The sequence below is a fragment of the Indicator indicator genome, chromosome 20 (genome assembly GCF_027791375.1).
Source record: "Indicator indicator isolate 239-I01 chromosome 20, UM_Iind_1.1, whole genome shotgun sequence".
In the NCBI taxonomy this organism is placed as follows: domain Eukaryota; kingdom Metazoa; phylum Chordata; class Aves; order Piciformes; family Indicatoridae; genus Indicator; species Indicator indicator.
This window is the reverse complement of record NC_072029.1, coordinates 17,228,665-17,251,184: the sequence shown is the minus strand read 5'-3', so window position 1 is coordinate 17,251,184 and position 22,520 is coordinate 17,228,665. Positions and strand designations below refer to the sequence as shown.

At 40.4% G+C, this 22,520-nt stretch overlaps 1 protein-coding gene across 1 annotated transcript; it reads right to left on the bottom strand.

Annotated features, from left to right (window-relative positions):
• Positions 1 to 1,231: 1,231 nt before the first annotated feature.
• On the bottom strand, positions 1,232 to 22,303 carry EXOG (exo/endonuclease G). Its single transcript, XM_054390136.1, has 6 exons — positions 22,120 to 22,303; positions 20,616 to 20,765; positions 18,228 to 18,367; positions 16,463 to 16,539; positions 13,388 to 13,502; positions 1,232 to 1,758 (listed from the first exon to the last, which is right to left on the bottom strand). The coding sequence occupies exons 1-6, from the start codon at positions 22,265 to 22,267 to the stop codon at positions 1,297 to 1,299; spliced, it is 1,092 nt and encodes a 363-aa protein (XP_054246111.1). The 5' UTR covers positions 22,268 to 22,303; the 3' UTR covers positions 1,232 to 1,296.
• Between the last annotated feature and the right edge of the window lie 217 nt (positions 22,304 to 22,520).

Sequence of the window (22,520 nt, the reverse complement as noted above, 5' to 3'; positions counted from 1 at the left end):
CCATGATTCACAACTTTGAAATAATGCTCCTGATTCATCCTTTACAAAACGATCCCAGTTCAGCCTGGCACTGTGTGACCCTTCTCAGAAAGTATTAACTCCACATTAAAACTACTGAAGGTGTTTTTATGGCATAACTCCAAATTTATATAGATTCTTACCCTTAAAAAACCCTAAATATTCCCAGTTTTTATTCTTTCTTTCCAGATGAAAAATCTCAGAAGACACAAAGTCATGCCTGTGTCCTGAAATTATGCCAAAATTCCAGATCCATACATAAACAAAGTAAAAATAAAATAGAAAAAAATTTCATTAAATCTCTCAGGCAGATGCAAATGTGAGAACTTCATTTGCTGCTGAAACAGAATTGGAAATGCATTTTTGGTCAATCTCCTGCTCTGACACAGAAGTTTTGTTGTGAAGTTTACAGACCAAAGACTGATGCTAGGAAAATAAAGCCAGCGAGTGACTACCAGAAACAAAAAGAAAGCAGCACTCACCTCTCAAATCAAACAATATGCAAGAAAACATGTTTATCCAAACTTAGTGAGGAAAGTGAAATATTAAGCTTATAATAATTTATGAAAACCCCACCTACACTTATAGCTACCTATGCAAACTCTGCTCCTATTGGTTGTTTAGTTTTGTTAATTGCAGAATTATCCATGAATGGAAGAAGCCCTCTGCAAATGACAACAGTTGACAGCTACTGACATGCTAAGTATCCAAAGCACACAAGGTCAGGAGAGGTAAGGGATAATCTGGTTTGGTTAACACAGCTACATGAAGACTGTAAGGGATTTACATTATATCTTATAGGCCTCTAGCAAAAGTGTGTGAAATGAAATATTTCTAAATTAATTTTATTTTTAAAATTCTCAGAAAGCACCACTGCCTCTCCAGCATCACAATGAAAGATATTTGCAGGCAGAATTACATTTAAACACGTTCCAGTTATACTCCAAGGTGTCTACTGTCTATTTTTATAATATTCCTAGAAGGGATTCCATACAAACCCCAAGTCTGACGTCTCACTTGGAAAATAGAACAAAGCCTTTTCTGGAGGTCCAGTAAGGGGTCATTTTCATTTCCCATATCTAAGTACTGCAGCAAATCGTGTGTGTGCATCATGTTACACAAGAATGAACGTTATTCCAAACCCATCAGCTTCCAAATGTTTCTTTATTGTTTTCTTCACAACTCAAACCAGGACAATTGATAAAGCCCTTGAGTTTGTGTTTGCCGTCAGCTTCCCTTTCAGAGTACAAAACCTCAAGCATCTCCCTGAACAAGTCCTCAGCCAGCTTTCCCCTCTCTAGCTGCTACTTGTTTTTCCTGCATGAGTTCTTCTTCCTTTTTCTTGTAAAGCTTCAGAAGATACTCATCCGGCTCAATTCCTGCCTCCTGTAGCTCTGACATGGCTTTCTCCAAGCGGTGCAAGGTGCGGGCACCCTGCACTTTTCGAGCAGTGATGTACAAGGTAAATTCCTTGAAGCCCATCAGTTTACAGCTATCCACCTCACAGATGTTTTTTACATCTTTGGTCCTGTCCACCTGGGGGAAGAAAACTAAACCTGACATTTTTTCCAGATCTTCAATATTTACTTGGAACTCGGTCAGCTGGTGGCTGAAGCCTATGGGATCGTTTGGCACCACAAAAGCCCCCAGTACCAAGGGCTCTGTAGATGTCCTGCTCCGCCTGGCAAGGATGACCTTGTAGAGATGGGATGGCACAGCTACATCATCCTTTCCAATTACCTGTCAAAAGGAAAGTTATGTTACTGATACAGTTCTTAATGGTTGGGGGGGGGGGGGGAAAGAGTTGTGAGACTAAATCTACTACCTCTAAAAAGGTAACACATAACACGTAACAACACAATGTAATCAGACTAGACCCTAAGGTGGAAAGCACTGTTTCATTGCAACTCCTTATAAAGCTGCTCTGGAATGAGCTAGTTATTTGATGCCTGAATCTCTCGCTCAAGCAGGAAAAGCAAGGCAAAGAACGCTTTTTTGGTGACTTGTTGGCAGAAGACTTTCCCAGAAGGTTTTCTGCCTTTCTCTATAACATCACTGAGTCTATAATGTATTGTGTTAAGACAAACGATGCAAACAAAAGGTCAAAAGATTAGTCAGCAATTGCCTAAATATTTGTAAAGATCTGCAACGAGGACCTCCAGTAGAACTCAAAGCTCCCAAGCAGATGCAACTTCAGTTACAGCTGAAGCTGAACTGGAGCCAAGCCTGAAAAACACATTTGGAAACAGGCAGTCACCCAAGACCCCAGCTGAATAATCCTGGCACAGTTCTGTAGCTAACCTGAACGGATGGTAGAGCTCCTTGCTCATACTGCATCACATTTTCAATGTTGGAAAGCTGTTTTCAGTAACAATGGCTCTATACTAAGTTCCTGACCTGACAGTTCCAAATCATGTAGTTTTTAATATTCATTTCAAATAAACTCTAACTTACTTCCTCTGTTATTTTTTGTATCTCTATTACCTACACACAAGCTGTACTTAAAAGCTATGGTACCTAAGTGCTTTTTTGAGGGGACCTGGATATAAAAAAAAAGTACAGTCCATGACTCAGTATCTTGGAAGAGAAGTCTAGCCAAAGAAAATACACCTATTCCTTCCAAAAATGCACAGATTCAACTTAAGATCTTGTACATGTTGAGTTTCATAGACTCATATAATGGTTTAGGGACCTTCAAGACCATCTAGTTTCCTGTTGTATCACTCAGACCAGGATCCACAAATTTAACTGAAGCACAAAGAAGGGGGAAATCTGTTAAAAACTCACAGACATGTATATAGTAGACATCCTATCCTGTGGCAGGAATACATCCAAGGCAATATATCTACTGATGATAAATGTAATCCCTCCAGCATTCAAAAAGTGATGCTTGTGCATGCACTGCAGTAGGCCATTTCTTCAACGTTGCTGAACCGGATCTGTCACCCTAACAAAGTGCCGAGCTCACACGTGGAGCTTTGCATAACCCTTCAGTGTAACGACCCTTCTAAAATGTGCACTTTTATTCTAATGGCACATAAAAATCCAGTAAATTGTTATCATTTCAAGTATTTGCAGTACCTGCAAAAGCAAAGGCGGCTGGGTTTGAATTTTTGGCAGCTTTTGTTAGATACAGTTAAGATACAATTTTTCAGAGCAAGCTGGTATTTATTTCCCTGCCAGAACTGATCACGTTAATTGCAAGTGTTTTACAAACTAATCCAGCATATCAGTTCTGACATGTTTTGTCCATTTATGTATTTGGTATAACTCAATCACAAAAGGAACACTTCCCTGTGCTTTATTCTGAGAGTACTCAGCACTTCAGCAAACTAAACTCTGCCTGTGGCTGCTGAGCCAAGGCTCACATCAGTCTGTTCCAATGGTTAACCATTTCAGTTACAAATTCTTTCAGTGTGTCTTTTCATAGAATTGTCAGGGTTGGAAGGGACCTCAAGGATCATCTAGTTCCAAACTCCCCTTGCCACGGGCAGGGACACCTCACACTACAACAGGTTGCTCAGAGCCACATCCAGCCTGGCCTTAAAAACCTTCAGGTATGGGTCTTCTACCACCTCCCTGGGCAACCTGTTCCAGTGTCTCACCACCTTCTTGGCGAAGAATTTCTTTCTAACATCCAACCTGAATCTGCCCCTTTCTATTTTTGCTCCATTTCCCCTAGTCCTATCACTACCTGACACGCTAAAAAGTCCCTCCCCAGCTTCCTTGTAGCCCCCTTAATATACTGGAAGGCCAAAATAGGTCTCCTTGGAGCCTTCTCCTCTCCAGTCTGAACAGCCCCAACTCTCTCAATCTGTCTTCATAGGAGAGGTGCTCCAGCCCTCTGATCATCCTCATGGCCCTTCTCTGGACACGTTCCAGCACATGCTTCTGTTGCCAGTGTTTTAAGTGACCAGTGGTTTAAGTATTACTGGTCAGACCAAAACCAGAGCAAGTACCTTTGGAAGAAAGGGAAACCTCTGATAAAGTTTTTTCATGTTGTGTACAGCAGTGTAGTAGTAACATTACTACTGTTTATGGTAAATGTGCTGTTAGATTTTTTTACACTGTTGCAAAACATTTTCCTCTCCTTCTCTAAACCAGGCTATTTAACAGCTTTTCTGTAATTCCAACTTTTTTTTGTTGTTCTTGCAAATATCTTTCTTATTCCACCAACCTTCTCCTAAATAAAGCTCTGCCTAGACATCTAGAAGTCTTTGAAACTGGTAAGCAACAAATAAATGCTTTATGGCAAATTTACTTTCCCTTTCAACGACAACAGATGTCTTGATAGGGAAATTAGAGCTCCTGAGAGTCAAAGCACTTCGCATTTAGCATTCCGTGTGGGTGAAACCAGAGTTACAGCTCCTCAGGATCAACAGCATAAATAATCAAAACTGACTGATGCACAGGCAATCTTAAAGTACACTAAAAACTACACATCCACACATTTAGTAGATCTGATGGGTTAAAATGGAATTACAAAATGGATGGTGCTGGGAATTCAACCTTTTTGAGATAGCACTCAAACTAGGGAGTACATGCAACCTACTGGTGGTGACAAGAAAGGAGCCAAGAAGCACAAAAAGCCCTGAGGGGGAGAGGAGGTATTGACATTTCCATAGTCACCAAAGTGCAGGCAGCGACTGACTCTGGTGAAGGCAGAAGGCTGGCATTCCTTTTCTCCCCCGGGGGAGCAGGTAGCATGCAGAGCTCCTCTCCTGCATACTTCTAGGGTAAGGCAGAAGAGAAGGAAGAGGCCACACAACACAGCTGCATTGCACCCTGCAGCAGCTGCAGCCTTCTGAGAGAAGGCAGCAGTGGGACGAAACCTGCTTCCTCAGTCTGGCTGGGCCAACAATCTCCTGCAGCACTCCTGGGCAGTATGGCCCGCACTGCCTTTCCCAGGCCTCTTCACATACTTGTCTCCACGTGTATGCACACTAGGCTCTCCTTAGCTTGGCTCCTTCCTCTTCTCAACACCTCCCACACAAATGCACAAACCAGCATCCTCTGTTGCATAAAGGACTAGAGAAAGGGTGAACACGCAGAGGGGGCTGCTGCCAGTGTCTGCCATTAGGGGGTATATGGCATATGTAAAACAAACAGGTGAATGCTGAGTGAGCCAGCAGAAGGAACAGGGGATTGAGTCTGAGGGCTGAGTGGGTAGATGGAAAGGCTATGGAATGAATAGAGCTGCACATAGAATAGTTAGGTATGAAATGGAAATGCTGAATGCCTGGAGTGGGTGTTAAGGGAAAACAGACCCTGTGCTTATGTAATATTATGCAAATATATATATATATATATTCTATGCAAAATAATGCACATTTGGAAGGAAAGAAGGAAAAGAGGACTAGTTCAAAACCAAGGAAGGAGCTACTTTCCTTTTGTGGAATGCATTTCTAAATACAACTCAACTCTATATAGGCAATGGCCATACATGTAATTTATGTACCACTTCAATTCCATATAAGCTCCCTTTTGAGGATTTAAATAAAACCTAAACAGTGCACAGGCTTCATACTAGTCCTCTGAATAGCAGTAAACTACTTCTGTAATTACTTCACTGAGTTCTAATACTGTTAAAGTGATTAAAATAAACTTCAGCCTGCCTAACAACCAGAGTTCTCAAGTGTCCTTTCCTTAAACAAAATGGGACACAGAAGTTCTACACCAGCTCATTCTTTTGGAGAAAACCATCAAAAGAGGATGCCTGATTTCTCTGACAGTAAGTATGAACAACAAAGATCATACATGGGCTTTTCTGCAGTTTTTCTGCCTCTATGAATCATGCACAGAATGCATTACCAGTAATTCAAGCAGCCAGCATAACCCAGTGATTTCTGTTAAAAAAGGATTTCCATCATCATGCTCTGTAATGTACCACAAGTTGCCTTTCTTATGGGACTAGATACAGAAGCTGCAGATTAGAGTTTCTATAGATTTGCCCCCTACACGCCGCTCAACAGCCAGGGAAAGAAGTTCAGTGTGATTCTGCAGAGGCAAAGTTTGCAACAGAAGTGATAGGTAGGAAACAACAACTCATTTCCTATTGCCACCTAGAGGATTCTCCTCCCTAAATACAGCAGCCTGAATCACTACTCTGATCTGCAGCATCCCATTTATCTCAATGCATGCCTAACAGAGGCAGAGAGCATATGCTCCTATTGTAACAGAAGAGAAAATGGGTTAAGATTATCCATGCACAGATGTTGACTTTGATTTGTGCTCAGCTATCCACAGGCAGCAGATGATCCTTCAGCAATCAATGCCTGGAACAGCTATCTATCCCAGCTGGAGAAGAGCAACAGTTTTTAATAGTATCTGTGATTCAAAAAAAAAAAAAACAAAACCCAAAAAACCCTCATGTGCTAATACAAGAAAAACAACACAGCACTGACCTGTTGAAAAATCACTCCTGTCCCACACACTTTCATACCATGCTGACAACAGGTCACAAAGTAAATTTCTGTGTAATCCTTTGAAAACTATCAATTTGCTATTTCTCTAAAATTTTGTTTAATCTTGCAAAATTTCATCAGTCTCCTAAAAGAGAAAAATAAGCACTCAAGCTAAAAGCCTTCTTTTTATAGCTTTAAATATATGCCCTTCCCATCATCATTTGGGAAGCCAATGTGAAATTTCAGATACTATTTCTCTCTGCTGTCTGCATCAGCCCAACATAAAAATGTTTGCTCTAACTTTTTGCAGCTGCCTCTTCCTTTCACATGTGCTTTGCTCTTATTTTCTCTGGTGATCTGGTGCTGGCTGAAGCCCTACAACTGAACTGGTGTGGTGCAGTAATACAACATTATGATGATGGCGTTTTCATCACAGTGTTCTGTTGGGTTTTTTATTATTATTGACACTTTCATTGACATTCCAAAAGTGTGTATAAATTTGTAACACTCCTCAATGCCCAATTAAACACGAACAGCTGCCATGAGGACAGGCCATTAAAATTGGTGTGATTGTTGACATTTAGAGATGTTTACAAATTGCTAAAACAACGCACATGTTGGTAAGCAGTTAGACAAATTTAAAGAGCCCATGGGGACAGATAAAGATAAGGGCAGAAGTAACACAATTTCTTAAAACAGAGAGACCTCAGTGAGCTTTGATAAATCTGGTCTCATAGCTAAGCCACTGGTGGGGATTTGTCTTAAGGCTGAATTTCCTCATGTTTTTGGCTGAATCATCAAATTGTTCTTGGTCATAGTTTTCAAAACTGGAGGTAGGACAAAATTTGACAATACTTGTGGAGTGTTTAAGTGTCAGAAGAAATAATGAAGACATTTCCTAATGGCATCCAGGATAAGTTTAGGTATATGTAATTAACTATTGTCACCTTCGTGGTGATAGTCAGATAAATATGGGGCAAAGCAGTCCCTAAAAATAACAGTTTGGAGTTCAGGAGAGCCAAAACTCCATTCTTACATAAACAGGAAACAAGAGCTATATAAGGTCTAATGGCAGAACACTTGAGATTGTATTAGAAGACAGTGTAGCTCTTATTAGAAATTTTAAAACATATACAAATGTTACCATATTTTCATTTTATACTGGACTTGTTACAGCTTCCCAGAGCTGAAAGAGTAGGAATAATCTTCAAAAGAAAGGGTGCATGAATCTAAAAGTAGTATTTTGCCACCTAGTGACTGGAAAATGAAATTCAGCCATGAAGGGAATTAGCAGAAGGTCCCTTTCATCAGCAAGTGCCAGATCTGGATTGGCAATTATCTGAGATTCTCTCAAAACCTGGTAAACAGAAATCACATTCAATCATGCCTTAACTGCCAGCACACACTGAAGGGTCCTTACATCAGAGGGTATCATCATCAAATACATTAAAATGATAGCTCCAGAAATTCCCTCTATGCTCCAGTAACTGTTTCTTCACTCTCTCTGTATAATAACCAGAGTTTAGAACTAAGCCATATGGCAAACCAGAACTGACTGAAAACAAGCACACACTTGATTCTCTGTGTAGCAGTACTTCCATCTACATCTGGCAATAACAAAATTAAGACTTCTGTCACATTTCTTGACGGACAGAATTCAAAAACGTCATTCGTGTCACCCAAAATAAGACTGCAGCCTTCTCTGAACAAGGATTTGCTTTGTTTCAGCTGCAACCTGAGGCATGATACTGACCAGACACATCAGATGTTTTACTGTATACCATTTCTGTGTGACAATCCAGAGTTTTATTAGATTTTGATACTAAATTCTGTACAGAAACAGACTTTCTGACAGTATAGAAAAATCCCCTCTGCAATCAATATAATTTTATTTACTTGATCATTGTGACAGCATTAAGTGCTGTCACTCCAGCTCCTTTTCAGCTCTGTGTCAGGCAGTGCTGATTCTGTTGATAATGCTTTTTCCACAATATTTGAGAGAACTCTGTCAGACAGCATGGAGAAGAACTAAAGGGTGTGAAGTCAAGAGCTAGCAATACAGAAAATAGAAAATACTACGGACAAAAGTCATAGTAACAATCTGCAACACCACTGCAGAGCCAAGCACATCAAAATGTAAATGTATGCACTTCGGGAAAACCTAATTTGCTCTGGCTGGTCTGATTGCCATTGCCGAATCATTTGGCAATGCTTACAAGGAAAGAAAGGAAAAAAATAATAGAAGAGAGAGTTAAAAAAAAAACCCAAACACAAAAGCTGTGCCTAAATACATAGTTGTGGCATTAAAATAATAAAGGTGTGCATATGCATGATGATACTGTCTTTACATGACGACAGACTACTACTTCCACAGAATCCATTTAATCCATACTTAACAACTGATCCCACTCTACAGTTTCTATCCCCACTCTTCCTATAAACAAAAGAACCTTTGGGATGGGTACAGTGCTAAATAAAAGCACCCTCATAAATCTGTCCTGCACCTTTGGTGTCTATTCCCCTCCAATCTTAACCCAGTGTCTATTATTTTCATTTGTACATCATGTCTAAATTTAGAGCTGACAGAGTTCTAGTCATTTACACCAGCTGATCTAAGATCTAGCCCTCTGCATGTAAGTTTTATGGGACATAAATGATGGACCTAGATCCAGCAGTTGCCTTTGTAGCCTTGAGCCGTTTGGAGTAGCCGAAAAGGAGCAAATAGAACAAAGTCTATTTCCTCCTTTATCAGGAATTCCTTATCTTATAATATGTTGGCTAGAAGAAAAATCTCTTCTGCTTCTGGAAGCTGACTGAGGAAAACCATAAGGTCATCATCTTACATTTGAAAGGGGCAATTCATTTCTCAGGGACTTCCTTGCCAGAGAACTAGAGGACAAGTAGGCATATCTGCTGGTACCACTACTGTGCATCTCTGGCCCACTGTAGTCATTCAGTTTTGAAAATCAAACAGCAGATACAATACCAGTCTGAACCTAGAATATCACTAGAAAGTACATTAAAATGTCTTATTCAAACAATAACCAAAATGTTATAAAAACTGTACTTTTGTTCACCAACCACAGTAAATTCTACTATTTACTACAACGGCACTGGGAATGAGAAGGGTGGAGCACCCAGCACAACTCAGTGGAATCACTACAAAATATCTGTATTTCAAACTCCAAATCTGCTGACAGAAGAAAATCACTGAAGTGACAGTCACTGGAGAACAGCAATGTATAAAACAAGACAATGTCATTTTGATTTCGTCTGAACAAAGATGAAAAACCTGCATCTGCCTCTCCAGTAACACAGACCAGATTTTTCCTGTTGGCATTCTATTCTACATATATTCTCAAAATATGTTTTTCAGATACCAAGCACAGTCATCAATCTACTCTTTGCAGTAAAAGCTGTCTCTGCTGGAGACAGATGAAATGACAGAACATATCTGAGGATACAGCAAGTTCAGCCAATAGATAGAACAACACTGGCATCTAAGGAGTTCAAGGTTAATTCCCTTTCTGGAATTAAACAGCAAATGGTACCAGAGTCCAAGCAGGAACTGGGAACAACGCCATGACCGATGCTCTGTTTTTCCTCTGTAGTGATCTAAAAATAACCTTTTTGGATGTCTGATGAGAAAAACACCAGCCTGTAAAGCCATGGATACATTTTTCACCACTCCTTTAGCCAAAAACAAAGAAACTAAGATTGAAGAGAGGATCTGACACAAATCAATACAGGCACATTCACTGTAGTACTTCCGTGTTTTCTTTTTTCCACAGTTCTAGTCCCAGAAAAGAAAAACGTTAGGAAGAGAGCTCAGCCTTAACAGTCACATTGCCAGATTATAGGTTGTATGTTTCAGCACCATTGTGTGTACTACAGCACTTCTGCTTAAACAGCACTTACAGAGAAAAAGGACACCTTCTCACATCAGCTTCATAAGCCCAAACAATGAGGACTAAAAGCCTTTCATTTCTAAGTCACTTGCTTGAACCTAGGAGAGTTCACTCCAAAACACAGCTAAGAATTACCTTCCCTTCTAACACAGCTGCCACCTCTTAGTGTTCTTGGTTTAGGGGCAGAATCCCAGACTACCAAAATCAATGGCAATGACTGCAATTATATCCAATGTACCTGTCTGAAAAGAGCTTCTCTCCAGTACTTTGTTCTCTCTTCTAAGTGTATGTGTTGATGTAAAGAAAAAAAAAAAATCAAAAAATCAACACATCACTCTACTTTACTCTAAAGCCTCTCTCCCCAAAGGAAACCTTCAATGGCAAGCACAAGAACTTCTGCCTTAAAGAGATTTCAAAATAACAAAGCACTTCTCAGGCTTACCTATCTATACTTAAGAGCATAGAGAAAGAGGACCCAAATCAAATAATCCAGTATTTAAAACAAAGCAAAAAGTAAGACCCCCAGAATCAACATTTTACTTTTCCCACCTGTAGACAGCATTACCTGCACTTAAATACAGGTTACATAATGAATCTCACTGTGGGAAGCCAAGGAAAGGATTTATGAATGTGGCCAAACGGTGAAATGAAATCATGAATATCATCATTCCACCGCTTTCAATCTCACACTGAACTTCACTTCATAGTGTATATTATGAATGATAAAACATTCATAGAAGACCAGAGTTGTCATCAAACCCAAAGATGAAGAAGACATCTTGGCAAGAGACAAGAACAGAACGATATGATCATCAAAGCAGCATGAACATTTTGTGCCACTAATATTCCATCACTGTATCCTGGTATCATGTTGTTTTGAATCAAAGCAGTAAGATGTAGAACCTGCTCTTATTTTTACTTGTGGAATACTAAAATTTACCTTTCAAAACCAAAATGGAGAGCCACAATCATTTTTCAGAAAAGGTTAATCTTTTTCTCCTAAGTAAACACCTTCTCTAGAGAAAAACTAGAAAACAGTGACAAAGATTAAAGTGAGGTAGTTGATAGATGATTCAACTGCTTCCTGGAAAATAATTTCCACTTATAAAATGTTCAAGTCAGCTCAGGATTTGTAATTCTTTGCTATGTAAGATGAATATATATTTTTAGGGATAAAAAAAAAAATGCAATATCCAGACAGCTACAAGGAGGCAAATTCCAGTAAGCTATGTGCAAGCCTGGAAAACCCTCATGGTACCCTTCTATGTGACAGTAAGCCAAGCACTCAGCTCCTGCTCCCAGCTATGTGCTTTTGGACATAGCTCAGGCTGTCACCAGTAACTGCTGGACTCCTTTGTGTGCAGTTCTAAGTAGAGAGCAAGCCCAGTAAACAAATAAAAGTCCAGTATGGATGGTTTTCTATAGCATCTTGTAGAAGGACCTGACAGTCACCACTGATGGTAGACAAGAGAAAGCAATGGAATGTATAATGGACAACAGTGAAGTCAGCACTCTCCCTTTGGGTGGCAAGGAGGCACTGCCAGTGTAAAGCTGTCAATCACATGGCCACTGGTCATACTCCTTATCCACAGCTTGTTTATGCCCTCCAAAATGAGCACAATTGTCATCATTCTCACAAAGATGTGGTGAGAGCTGACGTTCGAAACTAGTACTGAGCGTGAAAAAAACGTCACCTTATTATTACTGCATTTTTCATATGCATAACATATGACTGATTGGAAAACAAAAGTAACACAAACACAAAACCAGAGCTGTGATCTTGTCACAGCCAAGGTTATGGACATGTGTGGGTGGGGACATATAAGGACAGTTTCTACAGAAATAGAGGTAAAAGTGAACTGGAAAAATTACACTTTTATCTTGACTGAGTTCTAGGATGAATCAGGAGAAAATGAGTTGTGTACTTACAATGGAGAAATAGTCCCTAAATCTGACTGCTCAATATGCCAGTGTTGAAAGCTGAACATCTCTCTTTTCTGTCTCTCACAGCCCTCTGAAACTGGGGTTTGTTATAGTGATCTCATTAATTGCTCCTCAGAGAACTAGATGGACAGGTGAATAACTCATGAGTTGAAGCTGCAGTTGATGCAAGTACTTAATTTCAAGGAAAAGTGTTTTTTCAAGAGGTGCAAAATACAGCATTTATTATTTGCACTATGATAGCTTTCATCTAGCAACTGAAAACAGTAATAAAATCTCATTTCAGTAGGGGCAGAAGGAAACACTCCCTCCCTTGAATACCTTACTAGTTTAGATGCTACAGATGTCTAAGCACATGCTTACAAGAAGTCAGGATAAGGAGTAATAAATTCACCTCTCACCTTGGTAGCCTGTTCCATCTGTCTATCAGTGATGGTTTCCAGAGGCTATGCATGATCAATCCTACATTTTCAGAGTATTTTAAGCAGGTAATAAAAATGTGGGACCAAAAGAAGCAAGGTTATCAGTAGAAGTGGGGGTATTGGTACCACGGACCAGTGATTAACCACATTCACCTAAAACCTACTGAACTTGAACAGAGTCTTTTCAACCGACTTTGGTATACCCAGAATCTTGGTTGCAAGGCCTCACAGAAGTGATGCATACAGGCTATCAGCAAGCAACTGCTTTTGAAATTAATGGAGTACAGGCATCCTAACACCCTGCATAGTTCTGAGAAACCCACACTACCCTTGTACTGCACTGCTTTGAAAACCTATCAATAAATGATTGAAGAGATGCCTACGCATCAGCAAAATCCACTAACTCCCTACTTAGGTACCACCATGTGTTAGAGAACTCAGAAGCCAGTTTTACTGCAGACTGTGGACAAACATTTAACAGACCTCTCTTCGTAAATAAGGCAAACTATTTTAAAATTACATTTTTTTATGTGCAGGCAAGATGTAACACCCCTACTTACTGAACCTGTCTCTGCTGAGACATTTCAAGCGTTTTGCATGTACTAGGATGTTTAACTGTGTTTTATCAAGCTACAACATCAATTATAAACAATAACTGCCACTGCACTGTTAACCCAACAACATATATACATACCTGATAAGTAACAGTCTTCTTTCCATCATTATTCGTTTGAGGTAAGGTCAGAGGTCCAGAAACTATCCAAACATCCTCAAATCTCTCAGTCAACTCCCGACAATACATTTCCATTCTGGAACATATTTGTCAGATGGGGTAAAGTCAGATGGGAAAACTTAACATTACAATCTCTGAGACACGCTGTGAAGGCCAAGATTAACTACTGGCAGTTTGGGAGCATTGTTCCAAACTCATGCAACTGACTTGCAAGCCAAAGAGGGGAAAATGCAGGCCTGTTCTCACTTGTTCACTTATTTAAGGACAGGCACATGTCACACACTTGGAAATGGTTTCTGTAGCCTTACCACCCATCCTGAAAATCTGCGTCCTCTACTTATTCCCACACTTGACAGTAGAAAGATCTTGCTGATGGTCACTTAGGATTAGTAGAGTATTTGTTTTAAGCAGCAGGTTGTGGTGTTTTTCAAAAGGTTTCACCACATTACTGGATTTGTATGTTCCTTCCCCAGGAACCAACGTCCTGTAAGACAGCTCCTTCTGTAGCTCAAAGTACTTGGGGAGGCTTCTACAAGTCAATCCTACCAAGGTCACTTATTGGCTTTTCATACAAAAGTGTTTATACAAAACTAAAGTAGTAACTCTGGAAATAGTAACATTATTTTTCTTCTTAAACTAATTAATTCAATTTACAGCACAAAACATGTCTCTACATAAGGTTTCTGGACCATGCCTGTTTTACATAAAACATACTATATGTATTATGTCATTAACATATTATAGCTCATTTTTGCTCTGTCCCCAAGTGTTACAGAAATCACATACAGTGAGTACCTGCTGGTCCTTTACAAATGACAGAATTACACTTCACTCAAATGGACAAACCAGAATATGAGACAGGTAAGACCAGCTAATCTGGCTGCCTCTGAAAGGGGGAGGTTTCAGCCCCTTCTCTGTCTCGTCCCTGTTTCTCAAACCTCTCTCTTGGGCCCTGCAGGCCACCTTTACCACTCTTATCTGTCAATAACCCTGAACAAAACCTGTTTGGGGTTTTTTTGTGTGCTGGGTTAGAGAGTTACATCAGTTCACACAAACCAGAATTATCAGGAATGAGCCCTTCTTTGGTAATAGTGAGCTGCCATTTTTTTTCCCTGCTGTCATCAGCTTTGCTTCCAAGCAGCTCAGCTCCTCAGGCTGTCTCACGCATGGCAATACAAATGCCACCTGGCACAAAGAAAGAATGGGAATAAATGCAACTAGGGAGCAAACTGCCTTTGGTGCAGCAGGGACAGAGATCAGATTACAGTGATGATGAAATCACACTCAAAACAGGGCAGAAAAATGATAGTTAAACACAAGGAATGAACAAAGCATGCACGTTGGTGGGAAGAAAATGAAGTATCAATACTAAGGTGCAGTTAGATCCCAACACTGAACCAATCTAATTGCTTACTATCTAAAAGCTTGCTGAAAGATGCAGTCCTGCTCTCCCCTCTCCTACTACTCTCCTTGTCTGCCCCAGCTGAACAGTCCTACTCCATCTTCTGTGCTGGCTCTGGCACTCACCTCACCAGTTGATTGATCCAGTTTTCTAATCTGGCAGAAACACAAACAAGCAAAACAAAATGCAAACCAGTTTCACTGGGTTACCAAAAGGAATTGGCTCCCTGCAGTCAGGCTACTACTAGACTGGGAAAGCAACAAAACCACATGGCTGGAGGGTGGATTGCCACCTTAAAAGCAAGACTGTTAAACTGACTAAACTGTATCTTCTGCCTACACCTCAGAAGACAATTCAAAAGCAAACAATTAAAAAAGAAAACACAAACCAGAAAGGAAGAGAGCACTGAAGCAGGAAAAAGACAGAAGCAAGTCAAACAGTATCATTAAAACTGTTAAAACTATCACTAAACAAATGACTAACAAAACAAGTGCAAGAAATATCTAGTTCATGTCTTTAAACTGTGGAGATGGGGTGAAAAAGTGCTAACAGCTGCTTAAACTGTGGGGCTGATGGTTTCAGGGGAAATTTTCAAGCACTCCCCTTGATTCCTGAGTAGGCAGAGATCCCGCTTAAGTGAAATAAAGGTTTCCTACCTTGAATTGACTAGCTCTGGTATAAGGAAATTTTATGCTCAAATATTTGAGGTATTAAAACAATTAAAAAAAAAAAATCTCTTCAAATCTTATAGCATTTTATTTGTCTATAAACCAGTATAATGATACTGAATGACTCATATGATTTTATATGCATTCTTGTGACACTGGAAAGCGATGTGTAGTTAATTGATGATGCATTTTGGATAGACTTTTAGCATGATACTGTACATAATTTTGTTAACCTTCCCTTGAATGAACCTTGGAAATTCATCATTTTCCCCTCCTGTTTTTGAGTCTTAACATTCTGTAAGTCCCATGCAAGAAACACTGCTGCTTTTATTACTGTTTTTCTCTGCTTAAAAAAGGGAAAGAATAAAAATCCAACGTGAAGAAAGTTTAAATTTATCATGCACTCACTTCACCTCAAAGCCAATCCAGCTAATGCTCACAAGTAACAGACAACCTGCCTGACTACTACTTGGAAGCCAGCACTTGAAGAAACACCTAAAGACCTCAAGCAGTCACAGCTCAGTGGGGAGCACTCAGTTCTCCAATTCAAAGTGAACCAATGTCCACACACAGAGATCTGAACTCTCTCACAGTGGAAGTGTCTTTTTGAGGAAGAGATTGCTAAAATAAGATCCAAATGCTTTCCTTGCTTCTGCTGAATTTTCCTTAATGATGTAGATGCTAAGCCCTTACCCATATCAGCTAGAAGAGCTAATTTTATATATTCTAAAGAAATGCCCTCTACAGTTTGATTGAATAAAGAACTACAGTGACCATTATACTGTTCTTGCACTGTGAAGACTGATCTGCCTTTCATTTCAGATACACACACACAGATGATCTCTATAGACAGCCTATAAGTGCTTTAGAATACTTAGATGTGAAGAAGCTTTAGAAATGTAGCATTTTTTATTTATGCCACAGCCTGGTATTTTTCACTTTGCTTACTTACAAGAAATTTCTCACCTGTTCCAAAATCCAGCATTATTTTCATAATTCTGAGGCACAATGTTAGACAGATAAAAAGTTTCAGCCATAGCTCTCTGTAGACAGAAAGGGGAAAAAAATAATGTCATTGAAGCATTTATGAGTTGATCAGAATTCATTTCTAGTTTAGTGTTAACATTGCCAACACCAAAGGTCAGATAAAACCCAAGTCAGAACACTGACAAAACTATTTTGGATGAAGAAGTGCATAACTGAGGTGCAAATATTGCAAAATTTACCTCTTTTTTTTTCTTTCCTTACAGAAACACAGCACAAGAATAGCCAACTAAAGAGGCACAGTAATTACTATGTTACACAATGTTAGTTACGTTATGTCTTTGGAAGCTACTAACTGCTCTTCATTTTGAATGGGAAGGATACTTCCAGACATGCATTTCATTTATTTGACTGCCTAATAGCTAACTTTTCCTTTCCCTGACAAGAAAAGTCTTTATTAAAAATCTTCATCTATATTTCACAAATACATAACATGCATGCAATGAAATGATTTATGAGACCATAACAAGAAAACATCTACTTCATTTTATCCTTTAAAAGTTCTATAAACCCTTCTGAATTTAGCCCCACCTATCTCCAGATGTGAAGGACCTGGCACTAAAAAACTAAGCCTGTGCAGGGAAACACAGGGCAAAACATTTCCGAGATTTTCACCCAGAATCTTCATAGGTCCTGTACTTGTCAATATTTTTCACATACTACTTCTTCAAAACAAAGGGGCTGGCAGCACTCCTTCAGATAGCAAGAAAACACTACCTGTGCTAATTAAACAGTGAAATTAAATTTTCCTATCATGTATTTGAAAGGCTGTATCATCTCACTGCGTTTCAAACCAGGTCCAGGGTCTCTCTCCACAGGGAGCTCACCAGCAAAAACTCCCAAGATACCACAAATAATAACCAGACTTCCAATAGAAATAAAATGACTTTTTCTTCCATCCACCACATTCCATTGTGCTGTCACTCTGCCCAACTGCATGCTATTCTGCCTGGCAGAAATACAAATTCAAACAGCTTCTTAATTGACAAATCACTGCATTAGGTACATTTCACTAGAGGGTCTAATAAATCCAAAGCTGCTTGGTTAGTCAGCCAAGGCATTAGGACATACTTTTCTTACAGCTCAAATAAATGGCAGGTGAGGACATTTTATAGACTTGAAGAACTACAGCAAAAGAAGGTTCTAATTTACCTCATAGTCATTGCCAGAAAGGAAAAAGCCTTTTAAATCACCCAGGCGATCCCCTTGCCAATACAGCATCTTTGCTTCACCCAGTCCAGCTTTAAACATCTCAGCATCTGCTGGCCAGAATGAAGTCATCATTTCCTGTCTTCCTTTAACTCAGCTTTGGAAGATACTTCAAGGTTTGTTTGGTGAAGGTTATCACCTTCATTTTACAGGTAACAATGTGACACACAAGAAGTTGAGAAGACTTGATTAACACTATACTGTACAAGATATACTCACATAACCCCTGCCAAACAAGCTAATCTAGGCGTGATTTAATGCATCTCATTTTTAGACACCTGAACCAGACTGTGAGGGCATCCTACAGTGATCAGTCAGGAATAGACCTTGTAACTCCAAGTCCAGTTCTGTGCATCAACAATGAAATCATATTCAACCTCAAAACAACTGCAAAAGGAACATTATACATTATTTTTAAGGGTCTTTTGACCCTTTCCAAATGCAAAATACAAATTTGAAAGAGAAAAAAAAATCCTACTGTTGAAAATTTGTTATCTCCTGCTGGTGCCATGTGTCCTCGAGACCATCCACTCCCAAGGTAGTCTTCATTGACAGCACTAAACATTAGAGGGATGTTCGGATCTGGTCTGAATTTACAGTGTTTTCGGTCTGCATTGCCTGAAGAATAACACACTAAATTGTTAGGTTATCATTAAACCATCATAATGACAAGACAAGAAGAACTGGTTCTGACCCACCTTGCCCAGTGCCTCATGCTTAGGGAATCAAAACATTAATCTATTTTCTCCACAACCATATAAGAGAAGAGTTCAACTTAAATATCTGTGCTCCAGTCCTAGATTAATTCCCACTACATGTTAGATGTAGTACACAGGACCATTACATACTTTCATTTAAGCATGAATTGGGGTCTGTACACATCTGAGAGAACATTCCTCGAACTTAGACTTTATAAAGCACTTCCTGCTGCAATACAATGCAGAGAGCAATTTTCAATAGTGATCACTGCTGCCCGTGCGTACACACAGAAACTGCACACACTTTGGCTTGTCATGTCAATATTATCAGTGAGCACATCATGCACCCTGTGCTTCCTTCTGTTCCAGACTGAAAACAAAGAGCAGTACATGCTCTCCACTCGGCAGCCCTTTGAAGAACCCAAGAATATGCAAGGACCAAAAGGAAGAAGGGATGGAGTGGAAAAATCAGCATGTGTACAGCTAGTGCATCTCTTGAAAATCAGCACCTGTAAGCAATTTCCTCTTTGATGACAATCTGTGCCTAGGTTGATGGAGCTCATGTCAAAGCAGAGAGGTGGTCAGGGTATCTTTACGGAGTGCAAGTAACAAGGAAGGAGATTCAAGTCTCTTTTTTTGGTAAAGCGCATGATATGATACTGCCTTCAGCATAGGACTGATGTTTAGGAAGCAACATTGACAAGTTTGTTAGTGTGCAAAAGAACAGAATTTCTATTTAAAAAAATCCTACTTAATCTCAGTATTTAAGACAAAGTGTAATTTATCCTCATATATTTTCTGTTCACTGCTTTGATACAAATGGCCAGTTTCTTCTGTAAACAGTTTTGTACATCTCTTTTACACATAAAGCTAATTTCACTATGTTTTTTAAACATTTAAGTTCTTACTTATCAATAAAACACATTTTTTTACGTCGCATCCTTTCAAAACTCCAGAACATGGAAGGCTTTTGTGACTTCAAATCTCAATTGTCAGACATAAATCAGAGCTGAATGCCTCAAGATGCTCAGTTTCAGCTTGCAGGTTAGTTGTATCTGATCTTCTGGGAAACGTTTTAACAATTCAGTTGTTAAGGCCCACTTGAAAGAAGCCTGGAATTAACTGCTTTCTTTTCAGAAAAGAGTGGAATCAATGATGCTACTTAGGGGTTGGTTATAAATATTTTTAAGATCACGCTTTTAATTTTGAAAGGTAATTTGAAGACAGTTATTAAGATATATTTATAGGGCTACTGCGCTCATAAAACATTTTACAATTACACAGTTATCTCCATTACTAATAATTTGCTTTATAAAAACTGAACTAATGCTATAAACTTAATTTACAATGACTGTGTATCAGTCATATTTCATTCACCACTGACAGGAAAAAATCACTGAGCCTCTGTCTTGCATAAAGATCAGGGGAAAGAGTATTAGATAATGCACATCAGAAAATACAACAGGACTGCATCAAAGTAAATAATGGCTGCAGTGAGTAGGTAATGCCCTATCTGGCTTTGAACAATTACATCTGTTGATACCCTCCACTTCATTTTTATCTCACAAATGGGCAAGTCATCATTTCTTCCCATTCTGAGCAATTCTCTTCAAGATCTGCAGAAGAAAATCTGGCCATTAAAGGTGTTGACTTCACAAACATTCACATGTATGGGGCACTACCTAAACTGACATAAATCAGACCAGAGAACTAACTATGCTAGCTAAGAATGAAAGCACAATTTTTATGTGCTTGAGCAGTAACACTCAACTTTGCGAGTTTGAACGAGATAAGCCAAGTTTTATTTTCATTTTTTATTTTTATTTTTATCTTCTCTCCACTCATGTTTAAAAGAGGAAAGTTAAGCTTTGCTCCTGCAACACGTATTACAGTGTTTATACTAGCGTAGCTATATCCACCTAGTGCTCACAGGCAGTTTCATAAATTCCTAACAGAAATTTCTCATGAGCCAAGCATACCTTGCAGGTACTGTTTGCAAGATATTTTATATTCAACACAACCAGTCCCAACAGGAGAAAGAATACTGAAGAGGCCTGCCAACCTGCAGAGATCACTACGGGAACTTTTTTCCCTCCTGGGTCCACCTTGTGTGAACCCCAAAGCCCATTCTGGATGTCATAAATGTAAGGAAGCAAATACCTACATACCTAGGGTCTTCTGTTTTGAAATATGTTCAATCACCCATCTAGGCACCCGTTTCGCCTGATCATAAGACAGCGCATGATTTGTGTAACATCTTGTCTCTGTTCCAGCTTCAGGGAATCCATATTTTTCCAGCAGAGGCTCTTCTACAGGTTCTAAGGAGAAAAAAAATCCAGCACATCATCCAAAAATGAAATGTGATTAGAAACAAGACAATACGAAAAGCACCTCAGTGAATGTAAACATACTGTATAGAGAACTACTGGAGCTTACTGCCACAATTAAGGCTTTGAAAAATACTAAGAGAGCTTTCCAGTTAAATTCTTCTGCCCAAATGTCCTCACAAGAAGATCTCAGCTCTAGGACTAACTCATTCACTGATGCCTACACACAGCTACCTAGCAATCACTCCAGGCTTCCTTTCGTAAGAAAAGTTACCAGATATATTAGGACAAATCACACAATAAGGCATTACGGACACAGGAGATCAACACACACATTTCATCCCTCAGAGCTGGAAATCGCACTCCTCCTCACCGAGATGTACAAGTTGAGCATAAGCATGAGTCATGGCCTCATGGGGAACACTTACACTCTGCTGAATGAATCAAAGCGTCACTTTGAGATTTTTTTTTTTTTTGCGAGTAACATTTTTCTCTCATGAAGGAATATTTACATCTGTCTGGCTGACTTCCTTGTCCTCCAGCCATCTGTCCGATAGCAACTCACGTTTTTAGAGCCACTCTTACCATGCTTTTCAATACTTTGGTACCTCGGGCTGCAGAGAAAACTAATAATTCCCAGCAGAACTTGGTGACCCTCTCCATGCCTCGCATCCTGCCAGAACCCAGGGCAAGTGGGCTGGGGCCTTCGCAAGCCAACCGCCACTACCGGTACTGGCCTTGTCCCCCCAGGTCTCCGCAATGGGAAGCAAGAGCTGAAATTTAGCTGTGGCCTGACTTGAGCTATGTGTTTAAAAGTAAACAGAGAATCACAGAATTATTTCAGTTGGAAAAGACCTTTATGATCATCGAGTCCAACTGTAAGATATGCATATATGCACACAGGGGGAAGTTATAAGATCACACAGACGACTGCTCTGCTCCATACTGCAACACGAGACATTTACAGCCACTGTGGCAGCTCCACAAAAGTATTTTTCTCGTGTATCACTGACATCTCGATGTGAGCCGGTGCAACAAGGGGAAGTTGCGTTTTTCATGCAAGTTACAACGCAGCACCCCCAACCAACCTACCTACCCAGGTCCGCCGTAGGCACTGGAGGCACTCCAGGCCTTCCTGGCCCGCTTCGGGCATCTCAGGATGCAGGCAGCGGGGAGAAGGTTGCACTGAGGGGAAGGGCGGGGTTTTAGGGACGAAAGGGTGTTTGTAGGGATCGCGGCCGCACGGACACGCCGCTGCTACCACCTCGCTAAAGGCGCCGCCGCTGCCGCCCCGGGGAGCCACGAGGCCGCCGTACCCAGCTTCCCCTCTACCCGCATTTCTTACCCTCCAGTAGGGCTCGCTCGGGGACCGTTTCCAGCTGACTCTGGCTGCGGAGGAGCCTCCAAGCAGTCCAGCACGACACAGCAGCTCCCGCCGCGGCCCCGCAGACGAAGCCGCCCAGAAAGCGGCGGTGGCGGGGGAAAGCCGCCATGGCGGCGGGATCCGCGCTGCGCCGCAGCGCACCCTGCCGGCCCGGCGGCAGCATCAGAAAAGCCTGTCCGCCATGGCGGCATAGCCTGAGAGCGGCCGAGGCTGATAGGCGAAGACCAAGCGAAGTGGCGTTTGCTTGTAAAAATGAGAGAACCGAGGCGCGTTGTTCGCCCTCATGGAGACTACAGGGACCGCCCGGGGACAAGTGGCTGAACTAGTCCCAGTCAGTGAGGCTGAGATTAGTCACCATTTAG